Genomic DNA, 16330 nt, shown 5'->3' on the forward strand with positions numbered 1-16330 from the left:
CAATCCACGTCAATTTTTGAATGCCAAAATGCCAATCCATATCAGACATCACACCTGGCTTGCCCGCCCGCCCGAGTGGATATCGATCCACATCACGTATCCATATTTCCGTGTTGCATATTCTTTTCCTTTTTTCCGTATGAATAAAGTAGGTGAGCTACACGCTTTCATATATTTTCTTGTTCATTCTTCGCGGAAGATCGGCCGAGTCGCAATCCCTCTGATATGCTCATTGTGTGATTTGATTATTGCAACATAATCGTCATTGAAAAGGCATCCCGCAACAAGACCCTTGTTGAAAAAAAAAGCACATCTTCGCTCTCCCCGCCACCACCTACGATTCCGGCGAGTACCGGGGGCAATCGATGGCACGCACCCGGGGTCGCCTCGCTCCACTCCTTGCTACCCTCTAGCCGGACATGTCGGAGCAGTCGCTGAGCATCCGCTTTGTTATGTTATGCTCCAAATTCAAGTATAAAGAGAAAGGCTAACTTCTGACGAGCGGGCAAAGCGAGGCCCATCGCCGGTAGGCTTGGGCCGAAGCGGAGCGTATTGACCTAGGTCAGTACGGGTCCGCTTTGGTACGGATCAGTATTGACCTAGGTCACCTGTGTTATATATACCTCATGTAAGCCGCCGCACTGGATAAGTCGAGTTGTAAATCCTCGATGTTTGTAATCTCTCCAGATATAGTGAAGTTTGGCTGGCTGGCGCCCGTGGTTTTTCCCCCTTCGTGTTGGAGGGGTTTTCCACGTTAAATCTTGTGTCCCCTGCTTGTTTTCGTTCTTCGTCGAGTTGATTTGCCTGTCGTATCTCTAACACACTTCAACGCTGCCCGTCCCAACCCTCTGCCTCGTCCAGATCCGCATCCGTTCACCGAAGCCGGTGAGCCTGCTTCGCCTCACCGCCGCCTGCTCTCCTTCACTCTCGAGCCAGCTCCGTCCTCTGGCTCGACAATGGTGCCGCACCGAGCTCCCAAATCCATGGTGTCACCGGCTCCCCGGGACAACCGCGCCTCCTCCACCTAGACGGCCCTTCCCTCAACTCCGGCCTCCGATTCCTGCTCTTGACGGATCGAGACCCTCCCGTTTGTCGGTTTGTAACAGACCAGTTATTGTGGTGGGGAAGATTGCAATAGCGGCCAAGTTGCAAAACCTAGACTATGGAAAGAGGTTGCTCCCGAGCCGTCAACCAAAAACAAATCTGATGGCCGCGAAGGCGGAGGACTCGCATGGTGTTATCAGTCAGGTGATGCCAAGCATTTCCTTTTTTTTGTCTCCTACAAAAAAAAAAGATGAGGCTGCCATGGTACCCAATGGAAAGAGTCTCGGTTCTTGCTAGATTCATCAAGAGAAATGTCATTAAAGGGGGGAAGTTATCTCCCTCGACTCTACGTTGTTAGGTAGAAATGAGGCAAGTGGGTGAGCTCATGTGCGTGTGCTCTAGACAACCAACCGCTCCCCGGCTCCCATTGCTAGCTTCTTCAATGTGCTTCTTGTCTGCGACATCACTAGGCAGATCAAGTCCGGCCGGTATCTTCCCCGGGAAATCACATGTAGGGGTATCCAATCCAAGCTTACTGCAGCATTGCAAAGCAAATCCACATTATGAAAAAAGCCGTCAATTGCAACGTTAGCATTGAAGCGAAACAAGGACTGACCTTCTGTCGACCAACACCATCGACCGGAGCTCGCAGTTTGCAAAGCTGTATATAACCAAGCAAGAGTTAGCAATATTTTACCAGTTTTGCTAGAACTCATCTAGATGAGATATAATCTGGTCGCATTCACCTTTTATAGCCATTGAATGTGATGCTATAAGATGCGTGTGTGCTGACGTGGGTTGTATCTAATCTTGTTTTCAAAGTGAATAAGACCAAATTATATCTCATCTAAATGAGTTCTAGGTACTCCCATATTTTACGGCCCTTGCAGAATATTGTGGGTTGATTGGTTGACAGTTACCAAGGAAAAAGAACACTTGCCGTTTGCGCATATCCTCTGCTATGGTTGGATGACACTCTTTACTGTACATGTCACGGTCGGCTCATCCGTTGGCGCCATGTACTTGCGGTTCAACTCTCCTGAGGACCGCGAGACGTGCGTCGCGCTGCGGGAGCTGCCTTTTGAGGGCGCTCGCATCATCTTCGCCCGAGAAGAGGAGGCTGACCGGGTGCCGCCAAGGGCCAGGACCCACGCCTTCATCTCTGCCACCAGATTCCCCGCCGAGCACATCAACCCTGTCGGCATTGCTCGCGCCTTTTGAGGCTTTGTTGACTTGGTCGAGATTGACCACAGGGTGCTCTCTGGTGCCAATCTTTCTGCCGTTCGGGTCGTCCTCCTCCTTGAGCATGCCAGGAATGTGCCGTGTGATATGTGGCCACGCGGCGGGTTCTGGGGCTCCCGCGTCGTCACTGTCAGTACGCTCGCGGTTTGGCCGCAAGCGGACTCCTACGGCGACGATGGCGTCTACATCCCCTTCTTCGGCCCGCAACTGCCTCCACCATTCGCCCACAGCGGAGCTCCGCCGCCTTTGCACGGCTTTCCTTTAGGCTGGCCGGCCCCGGCCCCCCCGCGGCAGCAACCTCCTCCCCGCCAGGGTGGGGGTGGCGGGCAACGGCTCGCCACCTTTCTTCGCCTGCATGGCGCCCTGCCTCTTCCTGGGTCTCCCGCCTCCGCCGTCCGTGGCGTCGGGATACTACAGCGGCATAGCCACCTCCACCCCCCGCAGCTCGGTGGTCATCACTGAGCTGGGTGAGGACTCCGACGACGACACTGGGGATGGTGGGTCGGGCCCCTTCAACGCCAGCGTGCCTACCGTGCTTGCGGGTGCTGGGTCGTCCCCGGCACCCGTTATGCATGCGCCATGCAACGTGGTGCCCGACGTCGCTGCCCCCGCTCCTGCCGTCCCGGGCGTGCGCTATAGCCGTCGCCTGGCCCTCAAGGAGCCTGCTGCGTACGTCTCCATGACTGACAAAGCCATCAAGCAGAGGGAACTCAAAGACTCCCTCAAAGGCTGCTCGACGGCTCTCCAAGCCAAAGTTCTCAAACACAGAGTGATCGCCAACGTCCTCAAGCCTCTGGGAATGAACTCTGTGTCCGAGTTTAGGGCCGCGGCGGCCATCCCATCTGCTCCGGTGTCGGCAGGTCTCGATGAGTAGCGACCCTTCCGTCTTCCCTGCCCGCTGGACGCCCGGGGCTCTTTCGTTCGGGCGTGGTGTTTCTTTGCTTCTGCTAGCCTCCGTGTACGCATTCATGTGCTGTGTTTCCCCCGCCTATGTCATGTTACCCCTCGCGCTTCTCTCACCTTGTACGTCTTGTATGTCTGGTGCTCGCCTTGATTATGGATAGTGCCAACCGTAACTGCCTCTCGTTTCTTTCTTGGAATGTTCAAGGCCTCGGTGACAAGGACAAATGCTCTCTTGTCCGCAGTGCCGTGATTGCTGCTAATCCCCATGTTGCATGCATCCAGGAAACGAAACTAGCCTCGCTCTCCTTAGGCAAAGATCGATCGTTCCTCTCCCCCCACCTCGTCTTTCAAGCACCTGGACGCGGACGGCTCGCGTGGCGGGCTGCTCACGGCCTGGGACGACGCTGCGCTCCATCTCGTCTCCTGCCACTATGGCAGGTACACTCTTTCCACCGAGTTATCCTCCACTTCCTCCGATCTCGGCTTCTTGATTACTAACGTCTACGCCCCATCTGACCACGCCTTCACGCAAGATTTTGTGGATGAGATGATGGCTCTCTCTGGTTCGGTCTCAGGGCCCTGGCTTGTGCTTGGCGATTTCAACCTTATCAGATACCCCGAGGAGAAAAACAATGACAACTTCTCCGCATCTCTTGCGTCGAGATTCAATACCATGATCGATGCCCTCTCGTGGGTTGAGCTCCCCCTCTCTGACCGCTTGCTCACTTGGACAAATCGCCGCACCCCGCCCACCCTGGCGCGCCTCGACCGTGCGTTTTTAACGCTGATTGGGACGTGGCTCTACCCGACTCCACCCTTGCCTCCCGCCCTCGTGTCACCTCTGACCACGTCCTGCTCCTGGTCACTGCCTCTACCCACATCCCAGCCTCCCGTCAGTTCCGTTTTGAGAATAAATGGCTTCTTGACCCCTTGTTCCTTCCTCCCACTTCTCCTTCCTGGGCTCTCCCACGCAGGACCGCGGACTGTGCTAAAGACATTGCTGCTAAAGTCAAGTCCTTCCGTCGTGCTGCAAAGGTTTGGAAGGCAAGTCACCGGTTTGTCCCTCGCCATGATAATAACTACAGATTTCTTATTGATCTGTTTGACTTTCTTGAGGAATACCGTGTGCTTTCAGTGGAGGAAGCGGCGTTGCGGCTTGATGCCCGCGCCGCCTTGGGCTTCTCAGTTCGTCAGCAAGCTGCGTTCTGGAGACAGCGCGGGAAGTTTCGCCGGGTGGGCGAGGGTGACGAAAACACCCGATTCTTCCACGCTCAGGCATCGCAGCGCTTCCGGTCGAACCGGATCAAAGCTCTGGATGTCGGGGGCACAATCGTCGTCGGTCATGCGGCCAAGGCGGAGGCCCTGCATGCCTTCTACTCCGCCCTTCTCGGTCGTGCGGGGGGCCCCGTCTGGCACTTCGACCTGCCGGCGCTGTACCAGGGGGGGGCACTGTGGACGGGGCCAAACTGGTTGCCCCCTTCGAGATGGCCGAGATCAAAGCGGCCGTCGCCAGCCTCGACAGAACCAGCGCCCCGGGCCCCGATGGCCTTGGTCCGGGCTTCTACCAGGCCGCCTGGGAGCTGGTCTCCGGTGATGTGATGCGGTTGATGGAGGGGTTCTATGACAACTCCGTGAACCTTTCCTGCATCAACCGCGCGCATGTTGTGCTGCTTCCCAAGGCCGAGGGGGTGCTCACTCCGGGTGGCTTTTGACCCATCTCGCTCCAGAACTGCGACATCAAGATTGCGTGCAAGGTTCTGACCACGCGCCTTCAACAACAGATCTCGGATGTGGTGGACGTGGACCAATCCGGGTTCATTAAAGGGCGAAGCATCTCCGAGAACTTTGTGTACGCTACGGAGATTGTCCAATGCTGCGAGACCCACCGGGCTCCATCGCTGGTCCTGAAGCTCGACTTTGCCAAAGCCTTCGACTCCATCAACTGGGAAAGCCTTCGCCGGATTATGGAGGTGCGTGGCTTTCCGTCCCTCTGGTGTGACTGGATGGGCTCCATCTTCCGGTCGTCCATGTCCGCGGTGGTGCTCAATGGCGTGCCCGGGCGTTGGATCAAATGCAAGAAGGGATTGCGGCAGGGGGACCCTCTCTCCCCCTACCTGTTCCTCCTCGTTGCGGACGTGCTTCAACAGATGATCAAGAAGGATGGTGGGATGCGCCACCCTCTGTTCACCGATGCGCCCCCGCTTGTCCTCCAGTACGCTGATGACACCATCATCATCATGCATGCGGAGCTGGGCACGGTTCGGCGTCTCAAGGGCATCCTTGACGACTTCGCGGCTGCGACGGGGCTCATCATCAACTTCCACAAAAGCACCGTCGCGCCCGTCCATGTCCCCGAGGATGATCTTGGCGACATGATCCGTGAGTTGGGGTGCTGCGTGGGAAGCTTCCCTCAAATCTACCTTGGCCTGCCGCTCTCCAACCGCAAGCTCACCATGGACAACTTCCTCCCGCTCATTGCCAAAGCTGAGCGCTAACTCTCCGGCTGACGCGCTCAGCTTCTGTCCTTTGGGGGGCGCCTGGTGCTGCTCAATGCCGTCCTAGACGCTCTCCCCACATATGCCATGTCTGCGATGGAGGTCCCGCCCTCTGTCCTCCGAGCGATCGACGCCCTGCGCCGCTCCTTCCTCTGGACCGCGACGGACAAAGCCTCTAGGGCCCAGTGTCTCGTCGCCTGGGACCGCGTCGTCCGTCCCAAGGAGGAGGGCGGACTGGGGGTTCGCGCCCTACCGGTCTAGAACCGGTGCCTTCTGCTGAAGCTCCTTCACCGCCTTCACTCGCGCCAAGACGCGCCATGGGCTCGCTGGGTCTGGGGTGAGCTGGGACGATCGCTGCTAACTTCCGCAGCGGCGGTGACACTCCCCGAACCGCACTGGGCCTCCCTTGCCAAGCTTATGCCTGTGTACCGGGCGGTCACCGCTGTCACCCTTGGCGACGGGCGCACTACGGCATTCTGGCTGGACTCCTGGTTGCCCGGTGGCGCCCTTTCCGTCCAGATGAGCTCCCTCTTCTCTCACACCACCGCGCCGACGGCCTCGGTTGCTCACACTGGCTTGCTGGGGTCCTCGTCCCCCGCCTGAACCATGTGGGCGCCAGGGAGTGCGCGGTGCTCCTTCCAATCATCCAGGCGCTGGCCCTCACTACGGAGCCAGATGCTCGGACCCTTCGCCCCGGCTGCGACAAGGGTACTGCGCTCTCCTCCGCCGGCCTCTACCAACTCTGCCACTTTGGTGGGGTGCTTGCGCCGTACGCCGATTTTATCTGGAAGAACTACGCTCCAAGTCGCGTCCGCTTCTTCGCCTGGGTCCTGATCCAGGCCCGGATCCAGACAAGGGACGTCCTCCTGCGGAAGCACATTGTGGAGGCGGCGGGGGCCGGCTGCCCCATCTGCTCAGCGCCCCTAGAGTCGGCGTACCATCTCATCTTCGACTGCCCTTTTGCTAGGCGCTTTTGGTCTGTGGTGGGAGTCGCCTCCACGATCTCATCCGTTGAGCTGCTGCACACTTTGTCCCCGCCTGCCTCGGTACTGGTGCGGACGGGCTCGACCTTCCTTCTTCTCTGCTGTTGGCAACTTTGGAAGTACCGCAACGCGGTGGTCTTCCAAGGGTTGCCCCCGTCACTCCCTCGGCTGCTGCAGCTGTGTAGGGAGGACGCCATGCTTTGGCAGGTGCGTCTGCCTGTTGCTCTAAAGCAGGCATCTGATGCATGGCTGGGCTGCCTGGCCAGCCCTCGAGATGCCTGATGCTTGCTGCGTTACCTCCCCCTCCCTCTCCCCCCTCTCTCTCTTCCCCCATAAAATGTACTTGTACATGCTGGTGACCTTGGCGTTCTGGCCCCATATATGGAAATTCAGGTGGGGAAATCCCCCCCCCCCCCCCGGTTGAAAATTCAAAAAAAAAAGTGAAATCTAAGAAACTACTATGGGTGACAATAGCTATCTCGTTTTCTTCTCTTGTCCATAACCTGCGAGCACATCGAGAGATTAGTTTTAATTTAGTCCGGACGCCAAAATGAAGTTACTGGTTGACTCAACATGTCATCTAAAATCTGAGGTTTGTCTCCCAATACATGCTACGCATAAAGCTCCAGCATCTAGGACATTCTAATGTCAAATAAGACACTCAGTGGTAACTCACTGGTATACGATAAACAAGCAGTCAGAGGAAGCATTGTGTAGTGGCAGAGGGTATTACCCAAGGCAGTGCACAAGCCTTCACCACCAGTATAGTTTTTGTCTAGGACTGTGATATTTGTCAACCGTGTGACAGATTGCAAAAATACGAACCGATCCTGCCAGCGAGGCCCAGCTCATTCGATCCGTCTAAGGAGGCCCGAGTGCGTTCGATCCAAAATTTTCTCTCGTCCCCGTTGCCCTCGCACCTCCCACGTTCTCTCGGCCAGTATTTTTTTTCCACCGTTTTTCCGCGTTCCCAAATTTTTTTCTCTCGTCCCATTAGCCTCCCACTTCCCCACATTTTCCCTGTTAGTTTTTTCTTACCTTTTTTCAGAAACAAAAGTAGGGCAACAAAAATGAGGGAAAAGGACTTTTTTCCACCGTTTTTTCGCGTTCCCAAATTTTTTTCTCTCGTCCCATTAGCCTCCCACTTCCCCACATTTTCCCTGTTAGTTTTTTCTTACCTTTTTTCAGAAACAAAAGTAGGGCAACAAAAATGAGGGAAAAGGCTGCTGATGAGGTTCGTAGTCAAGCCCTCCTTGTTCGATGCTGCAGGGCTTACACAAAGCCCAATAACCAACTAGCCAACACACAGTTTCTATTTACATTCTAAAGAATTATACTACTTCACCGCTGGTGCATATTATTATCATGACATTTACACGGTAGTTATTCAAGGGTTTGCTTCCAATAATTTTTTTCCTATGTTAAAAAGTTACCACGTGTAAATTATCAGGTCTCCGGTACATATATTTCATCTACACAAAAATAATCGATGAATATTTTTCACAATTTTTTTCCCCAGGGTCAAATGTTAAAACGTGTTTTGTACCTAAGTTATCATGTGTGTGGTGCGTATATTACCATACTATTTACAAAGAAGTTATCGGGGGTATTTCAACAACTTTTTTTCCTTGGTCAAAGTTACCATGGTGTCTTATACTCCCTCCGTCCCAAAATTCTTGTCTTAGATTTGTCTAGATACGCCGTATCTAGACAAATCTAAGACAAGAATTTTGGGACGGAGGGAGTATATATCTAAGTCATCATGTCTGTAGTGCATAAATCACCATGGAATGTACAAAAAGAGTTACAACGTTATGTTATCAACAACTTTTCTCCCCGGGTGAAAGTTATCATCGTGTTTCTACGCAATTTATCAAAAATTATCATGCTATCTACACAGAAATTATTGGCCGTATTATCATTTCGGATCCGACGTGGCCTGGGCAGACAACTAGTGGCCAAAACAAAAGGTCATGGGTTCCACGACCTTCTGTTTTGGTCGTAAACGTCTACGACTTCTCACAGAAAAGGTCCTTAATTTCAGTTTACGACCGCCAGCTTTTGACCTTCTGTTTTTGGTCACAAAAATGTCGCAAATGAAAAACAATGACCTTTCAGTGACCAATAGTCAAGGTCACAAGTTGACATATTTCTTGTAGTGAGGCACATAGGCCATTGCTAACACATAGTCATGCATGCCAACCAATCAAAGCACCTATACATGTTTATATGGATCTTCTAAAAAGCAAATAATATGGATCAATCCATTATTGACTTCAGGTAATCTCCAAATCCACTTCTTCTTGTGTGCCTTTATATATAATCTTCTAGCTTCACTTGCGCTTTGGGCACTTTAAAGGCCATTCCAATATTGTTACAAACTGTTCTTCACTTCCAAACGAAAAACTAGTGAAACCATAGTTTAGTGAAAATTAGCGTCAATCTATTGAAATTGTTCGTAACATGTCTTGTATGTAAACTAGCACTTGGATTTACAAAATAAAATTAAATTATAACTAAATTGTGCAAAAAATGAATAAATTAGAAATATGATATAAAATAGGTAAAATCCAATATTTAGAAAGATAGGTATCGACAAGCATGGGTTGCTTCTCATTATGGAAAAAAATGAAATGGTAATTATTTCCTACACGACTAGGTTTTAATAGTATAAAATCCCTCCCTTCCGTTTTATTGGACTCATCTCATTTTCTTGTTTTTTCCATTTTATAAGTCTTATTTTCACTTCTTTCCACCACATGTTCACATTCCAAGGCACATAAAATTGATGCATGCAAGAATTAAAAGAAAAGTGACCAATGCATGTAACCATTCCTACTCATTTAGTGGACATCCATGCATACACTGTAGTTAATGCAGATTAAACTTTCAGTAACTATGAGATATATTCGTCTACTCATCCTTTACGTTGGTTGATGAGATTTCAGACTTAAGCCCTATAAACCGGAAAGGGGGAGTATAACAAAACATTTTCATAGAAATAAAATGGAGACGAGTGAAAGCATTCTTGAATTGGTTTCCATCGATGGCCAATGATAGTTGGATTTAATTCTTGATTGAAAGTAGTCCAAGACATTTAAGGTAAGTGTCATACTGAAGGGTTCCTTTCCTGGTGGCTAAATACCTTTCAATTATGAAGGACTAAATCAGGACATTGTTGAGGGAGAATTAGCCATGTGAATAGATAAAATTTGAATGATATAATGAGCACACTATTTAAAGAATGTGCTTAATTCTAGATGTATTCGGGTATTATGTTTTAAATGTTTTCATAACTAGTAAAACAACTGAATAATAAAACCGCATGCCTTCAATGATGTGACATATGGAAGAAGAAAACACAAGAATTATAAGAGTCATCTACATTTATAGTTATTAAGAAAATGCTATAAATATTGGGGGAAGAATATACATTGAGTATAAGAACGATTTAATGAGGAAAACCTAGATACATGATGACTTCTATGATTTTAATGGTGAATCTAGACATGTTTGAGATCTTTACCAGCAATAATACATCAAATTCATTAGCAAAATACAATCAAATCATCAACACATGGTCATTTTTCTACAATATTTCCTATATTTAAAGTATATTGAAGCTAATATATGAGTGAAGTAATCGGATAATATTAGGTAGGACGGGCAAATTTGTCAGGAAACAAAAACTAGGAGTCCACTTATTAAGCAATAGAGGGCACCATATGATGATACAATCAAACTTTCTATTGTGGGTTATTCACATACAAGCTGCTACTCCTTCCGATCCATATTACTTGTTGCTCAAGCGGATGCATCTAGACCTATTTCAGTGCTAGATACATCTGTTTGAGTGACAAGTAACATGGATCAGAGGGAGTATTTTATTTGGTCAAGTATTTTATTCATCATGTCCTTTTCCTATACTACTATTATTTACAATTTTATACAAGCATGTTAGTTGGTCATAATTATGCATCAAAGACATTTTAAATTCAAAAACAATAATATAATAACATATAGCGCAAATCCTTGTTCACGGTGCTTGTCTTTTTAAAACAAAAACAATAAACCCAAGATCCACATTATGATGACCACTATGTGCACCGTGATCTTAGTGCATCATATAATCAAAGTATCATGAACCTAAAAAGATAAAAGCTGCAAAGTAAATGTGAGAAAGAATACGAGTAAAAATGTATCAACATAATGTCCTTGATAAAAAAGAAGGTTTCATGCATAATTTGGGTATGTATCCAGACAACAAATGGGATAACAAACATAGGAATTGTGCCAATCACACTCCAGAGTCACATATGTCAAATCCTATCCATAGATTTCCCTTATCTTGGCATCAATTTCAGTCATTCAGTTCAAACTTATTTGCCTGCCAGAAGTGGGGTTTGATTAAAGAATCAAAGATAATCATGCGGTCAATAGTCTTAGTTATTTTGTAGCTTTTTAAAAAACATGGTTAAGGGGGAAGTTAGATCCCTTAGATGTATGGTTTTAGGTAGAAATGAGGCACCTTGAGGAGACCGCCTCGAATGCAGGCGGGTGCTCTAGCTCACTTCTTGTCCACGACATCACTAGGAAGATCAAGTCCGAATGGTATCTTCCCAGAGAAATTACAAGTATGGGTTCCTGATCCAAGCTTACTGCAACATTGCAAAGCAAATCCACGCTATAAAATATCCATCATCTGCACTATAATCACTGAAGCAAAACAAGAGCTAACCTTACGTCGACCAACACCATTGAGCGAAGTTCACAATTGGCAAAGCTGTATATAACCAGGGCAAAGTTAGCAACATGCACCCACCCCCCTCTCAAAAGGAAAAGTGAGCGACATGCACTTGTGATGATACAATCAACCATGGCCTGAATATTTTAGGATCTAGCACAATAATATTGATACTGATATTGCAAGACAAAAGTTCTCTGAAGAACTAGCTCTATCTAGTCATGTTATGCTAGGCCGAAGAATACAATACTTCTTTCCATGTACATATTGAAAAAATAGTCCAATTTGCTTTTACTTGTGGGGTTTAAAGTTGTTGTAGGTATATAATGAAAATATTGTGCTCCACAACAACACAAGATTGCAGATATGGTGGGTTGATTATATGACAACTACCAAGGAAACAAATACTTACCGCTTGCTCAGTTCCTCTGCTATGGCTGGATGACACTCTTTACCATACATGTTTAAAGTGAAATCCAAAAAACTACTGTGGGTGACAATAGCTATGTCTTTTTCTTCTCTTGTCCTTAACCTGCGATCACATCGAGTGATCATTTTTAATAAGGTTACCAAAATAAATTTACATGTAGAGTCAATGTGTCATCTAAGGTTTGTCTTTTTCAATGCATGCTACCCATGAATCTCTGGCACTGGGACTTTCTAGTGTCAAATAGTCAATTAGTGATAACTCGCTAGTATATGAGAAACAAGAAATCAGAGGAAGCATTGTGTGGAGCGGAGGGTATTATCCAAGGCAGTGCACAAACCTATGCCATTAGTTCTAGGTTTTCTCTCAAACATGTAACAAGGTTTTGTGTCGACACACACAAAGTAACATATATGTCCATGCATGTGTTAAGGCAAATAGCCTTATTCATCGGAAACACGAGAACAAATTGTTTTAAAGGACATAGGAAAACAACCTAAAGTGATATAGGACGTGTACATGAGTACTATTGAGGTACTTGGGTTTCATTTTCATATGAAGATCAATATAATTTTGTTTTCAAGGAACTAAAGAAAAGAAACTAATCAGTCATAAAAAGGAAAATTACCAGTCAATAAACTTCATGCCCCTGGCAGCAACAGATTCAGTTGTTTCTCTGACTTCCGGTTCCCAAAGAACATCTTCATCGTTCTCTATCTGTAAAGAACACAAGAACACATATATTAAAACACCATCAAAACACCGTCACATGAACTCGTCTTGTGAACTAGCAATATTAGGTACTTGCCAAGGAAAAATCAATGGCAGGAAAGAGAGCACGATATTTTGTAATGCTGCTCCTCCAGTCAAAGGGATGAACACCCTGCATTTTTAATGAAATTTAAAATGAAATATCAGAATATTTGTTGACAGAGCATTACTGATGTGGGAGAAGAAAAGACAAATAGAGGCATCCAGTTCCTAAAATGACGGTAGTAGACTTAGAAGAGAACGAACTAAGCTGAATAAGTTATTCTAGCAACTGCAGAAATAACCTATTCTAGTTAATATTTAAGGGATGTCAATGTAGTTAAATAAGGCACTCAATGTTGACAACACTATATAGATATGTAAAAAATGACTGCTCATGTTTTAATTGTATTTATTCATGAGAGAGAAATACCAAGCGCTCCCTGCAGGCCTCAACTGCAAGAAACGGTGGGCAGTTCAAACTTGAAATAGCCTTATGTCCACTGTGTCCAGCACCTTCTACCATTAATAATGGTGATGCACTTGCTTCATCAGTATTGCTCTCATGACCAAAGACCCCCACTGCAGTTTGCATAGTCCTGTGAGATTAGTTCAATGAAATATTGTGAGGCTCATTGAGAAAAAACATATTACTGTAATGCACCATCATATTATATCATACCTCAGCATAGGAGTTCTCATAATAATGTATACTAGACAAGCATGATTAAGTATGTAAAAGAAGAGCTCGAACTAAATTTCATTTTTACTAGATTATGTGCACATGGGTCATGTAAGACATGTAGCAAGGATTACGTACACACAACAATGATATTCATTAGTGTACAAAACCCCAACTACAAAGTTTAGAACAGGATGCAAAATAATGAAATTATGTAAAAGAAGATCAAAAGGTCAAGGAAAACTATACCTCAATAGAGGGGAAACAATAACCAGCTCAATCTTTTTGTCTAGTCCACATTTTGTCACATGTTCTGGCAGGCTATCAACCTACAAATGCATGCAAATTAACATCCATGCAATTGGGAATGCTAAATGAAAAAAATTGATACTTCAATCAACTTTATGTGTATAAAGACTTCAAAATGAACATTTCAAATGAGCTCACGACCATAAATGAATCAATAAAGTAGGATTATGATGGTGTCATCCAAAAAGACGGTGTCTTTGTGTTTTGATGCAACTAGGATTATGACTAACTTGATGCTATCTCACACCTTTCTGCGAAAATGTTTTTCAATATAATTCAATGAGATTTGATTGTTTGGGAAATAAATATTTGGAGTAAAAATATGAGAACTACAAAATAAAATACATATAACTTACTGTGTTTAGTTATTTTATAGTTGTAAAATATTTATTAAATATAAATAGCATGATACAGTGGAAATTCTCATGCATATTTGCATGTTGAAGTGGACTTTGTCCTATGCATGATTACATGTCGAGGTGATCCTATTTCCATGCATGTTGCATGATAAGGTGGCATGCTCACATGTTGAGATAAATGGATTAGTGGGGGCAAGCTATTTGCGTATAGAAGATAAACTGAAAATACATATAACTTATTGTGTTTGATTATTTTATTTTTGTAAAATATTTATTTCCAGTAAATAGCATAATATAAATTTGGATGCACATTTGCATGTCAAAGTGGTTTTTTCCTATGCATGGGTGCATGTTGAGGTGGACCTATTCCCATGCATATGTTGCGTGAGGAGGATGTGCGCTTGCCTGATGACATAATATTTAGAAATAGAACATATCGTTCGTCGAGGGTTCATGCTAACACATGGTACTTCATTTCTTTTAAGGCGGCAATAAGAACCATGTGAACTACCAACTGGCCACATCAACATATGATTTTGCATGAAGATTACATTAGTAAAGAAATAGTATTCTCCAGGATGTCAGCAATAGAAGCTTGAAAGAACAAAGACATTGAATATTGCAATAACACTACTAATAGCTGCCACCATTTGCATTTGACTGGAGATGTCACAATCTAAATAAAGGTTGAACATTACAACTGACGACCTATTAGTACGTGAAGTGAATGAATCTTGAACCCAACACTTAAATTGCAGAACAAATGTCTTCTACCACTAGAGCATCATGATTTGATGCTAATTTTACACATTTTTATATTAACAATCTTAATGTTGGATAATATTGTACCATTGATGGCTTGATACCCCGAGCAAAACACATGATAGTGACATACAAGCTACCATCCAATCCTATGGCGGTGAAAGATAACGACAAAAGCATTTGTGCTTCCAGTTGTAATGCTCTTGTCAACATCACTATGGCATTGTTGCCTTAAATATTTGACAAAAGCACCACCTTGGTTGTCCACAACATAATGTGTACCTTTGTTATTAGATCTGACAACACATGGTAATTAACTAACAGAAAAGAAACAAGGGATTTTACTTGGCTCCAACCCAAAGGGGTAATGTGAGCATCAAGCAGCGCAGGCGGCATGTAGGCACTATGATCCTTTTCGCCTTCCACATTATGAATACCTTGAGCATGCCTCACCTGCACACGTTTGCTATAGTTAATCATATGGGACATTCTTTACATGTTTCATACAAGTTGGTTGCCTAAAACTGAGGAGGTGTAGTACCAGGTATATGTTTTTGCAGCGGTGCTGAGGATACATAGCAGTGCGAGCAATGGCCTCCATTTCTGCCCAATAGAAATCAACAACCATACATTAGTATCAAAAGAGGAGTTGGATAGATAACAACAATGGAAAGAGATAGTTGCATCATTGCGAGATGGAGTTGGACAGGTTCTTAACTTTCCTATCAGTACTTAATTGACACACATGTGATTCTACAAAATGGAATAGTTGTATTGAAAACTTACTTTGGAAAGTCTTACGACAAAGTCAAATGGCCTTTTATTTAGCAAACATTAGAACGAAGGGCTTGTATGAGAAACGGGTTGTGTTGGTTGATTAATTTCCTAGTGATAGTGTGGTCACAAAAGGGAATGGATATGTTGGGCATTACTTCCAAACGAAAAAAGGAGTATTAGGATGATCCACTTTCTCTAATAGTATTTAACATTGATGTTGATATGTTGGCCATACTGATTGAGTGTGCTAAACAAGACGATGAAGTTGCATCGGGAGGGGCTCTCAATTCTGCCATATGCAAGGATACAATTCTCTTTATGGAATATGACATGGAAAAGGAAAAAAACATTAAATCCTTGCTCTCAGCATTTGAGCAGATGTGGGTCTCAAAATTAACTTCAGAAAAGAGAATTGTTCTATTTTGGAGAAGCTAAAAAGGCACCTGCATAATATGCCAGAGTTGTTGGGTTGCGAGCAATGTTACTTACCAATTAAGTACTTAGGAATTTCGAACCCATTATTGGCACTTTCAAGTGCGTAGTGGAAAATATGCCGAGGATCGATTAAAGAAATGCCTAAGTAGTTGGAAAGGCAAGTTGCTTTGGGGGGGGGGGGCTTTTTTGATCAACTCAGTACTCGCAAATATGTTATCATTTTCCAACTACCAAAGGGTGTTCTACAGAGGTTGGATTACTTTAGGCCAAAATTTTCTCTCGAAGTGACATCGAAAAGAACAAGTATAGGCTAGCCAAATGGAAAGTGTTTTGCCACCCTAAGTATTAAGGGGTCTTGGCATACATCATATCCAGGTAAAAACCAATGCCCTGATTGGTAAATGTCTATATAAACTTC

At 45.7% G+C, this 16330-nt stretch overlaps 1 protein-coding gene across 1 annotated transcript; it reads right to left on the reverse strand.

Annotated features, from left to right (window-relative positions):
- Nucleotides 1-1385: 1385 nt before the first annotated feature.
- Nucleotides 1386-15301, reverse strand: LOC123040140 (phosphoglycerate mutase-like protein 1). Its single transcript, XM_044463070.1, has 9 exons — nucleotides 15242-15301; nucleotides 15046-15153; nucleotides 13520-13599; nucleotides 13022-13187; nucleotides 12647-12721; nucleotides 12467-12555; nucleotides 11824-11943; nucleotides 1661-1705; nucleotides 1386-1579 (listed from the first exon to the last, which is right to left on the reverse strand). The coding sequence occupies exons 1-9, from the start codon at nucleotides 15299-15301 to the stop codon at nucleotides 1399-1401; spliced, it is 924 nt and encodes a 307-aa protein (XP_044319005.1). The 3' UTR covers nucleotides 1386-1398.
- Nucleotides 15302-16330: the final 1029 nt, after the last annotated feature.

This window comes from Triticum aestivum, chromosome 2B, assembly GCF_018294505.1.
Source record: "Triticum aestivum cultivar Chinese Spring chromosome 2B, IWGSC CS RefSeq v2.1, whole genome shotgun sequence".
NCBI lineage: Eukaryota > Viridiplantae > Streptophyta > Magnoliopsida > Poales > Poaceae > Triticum > Triticum aestivum.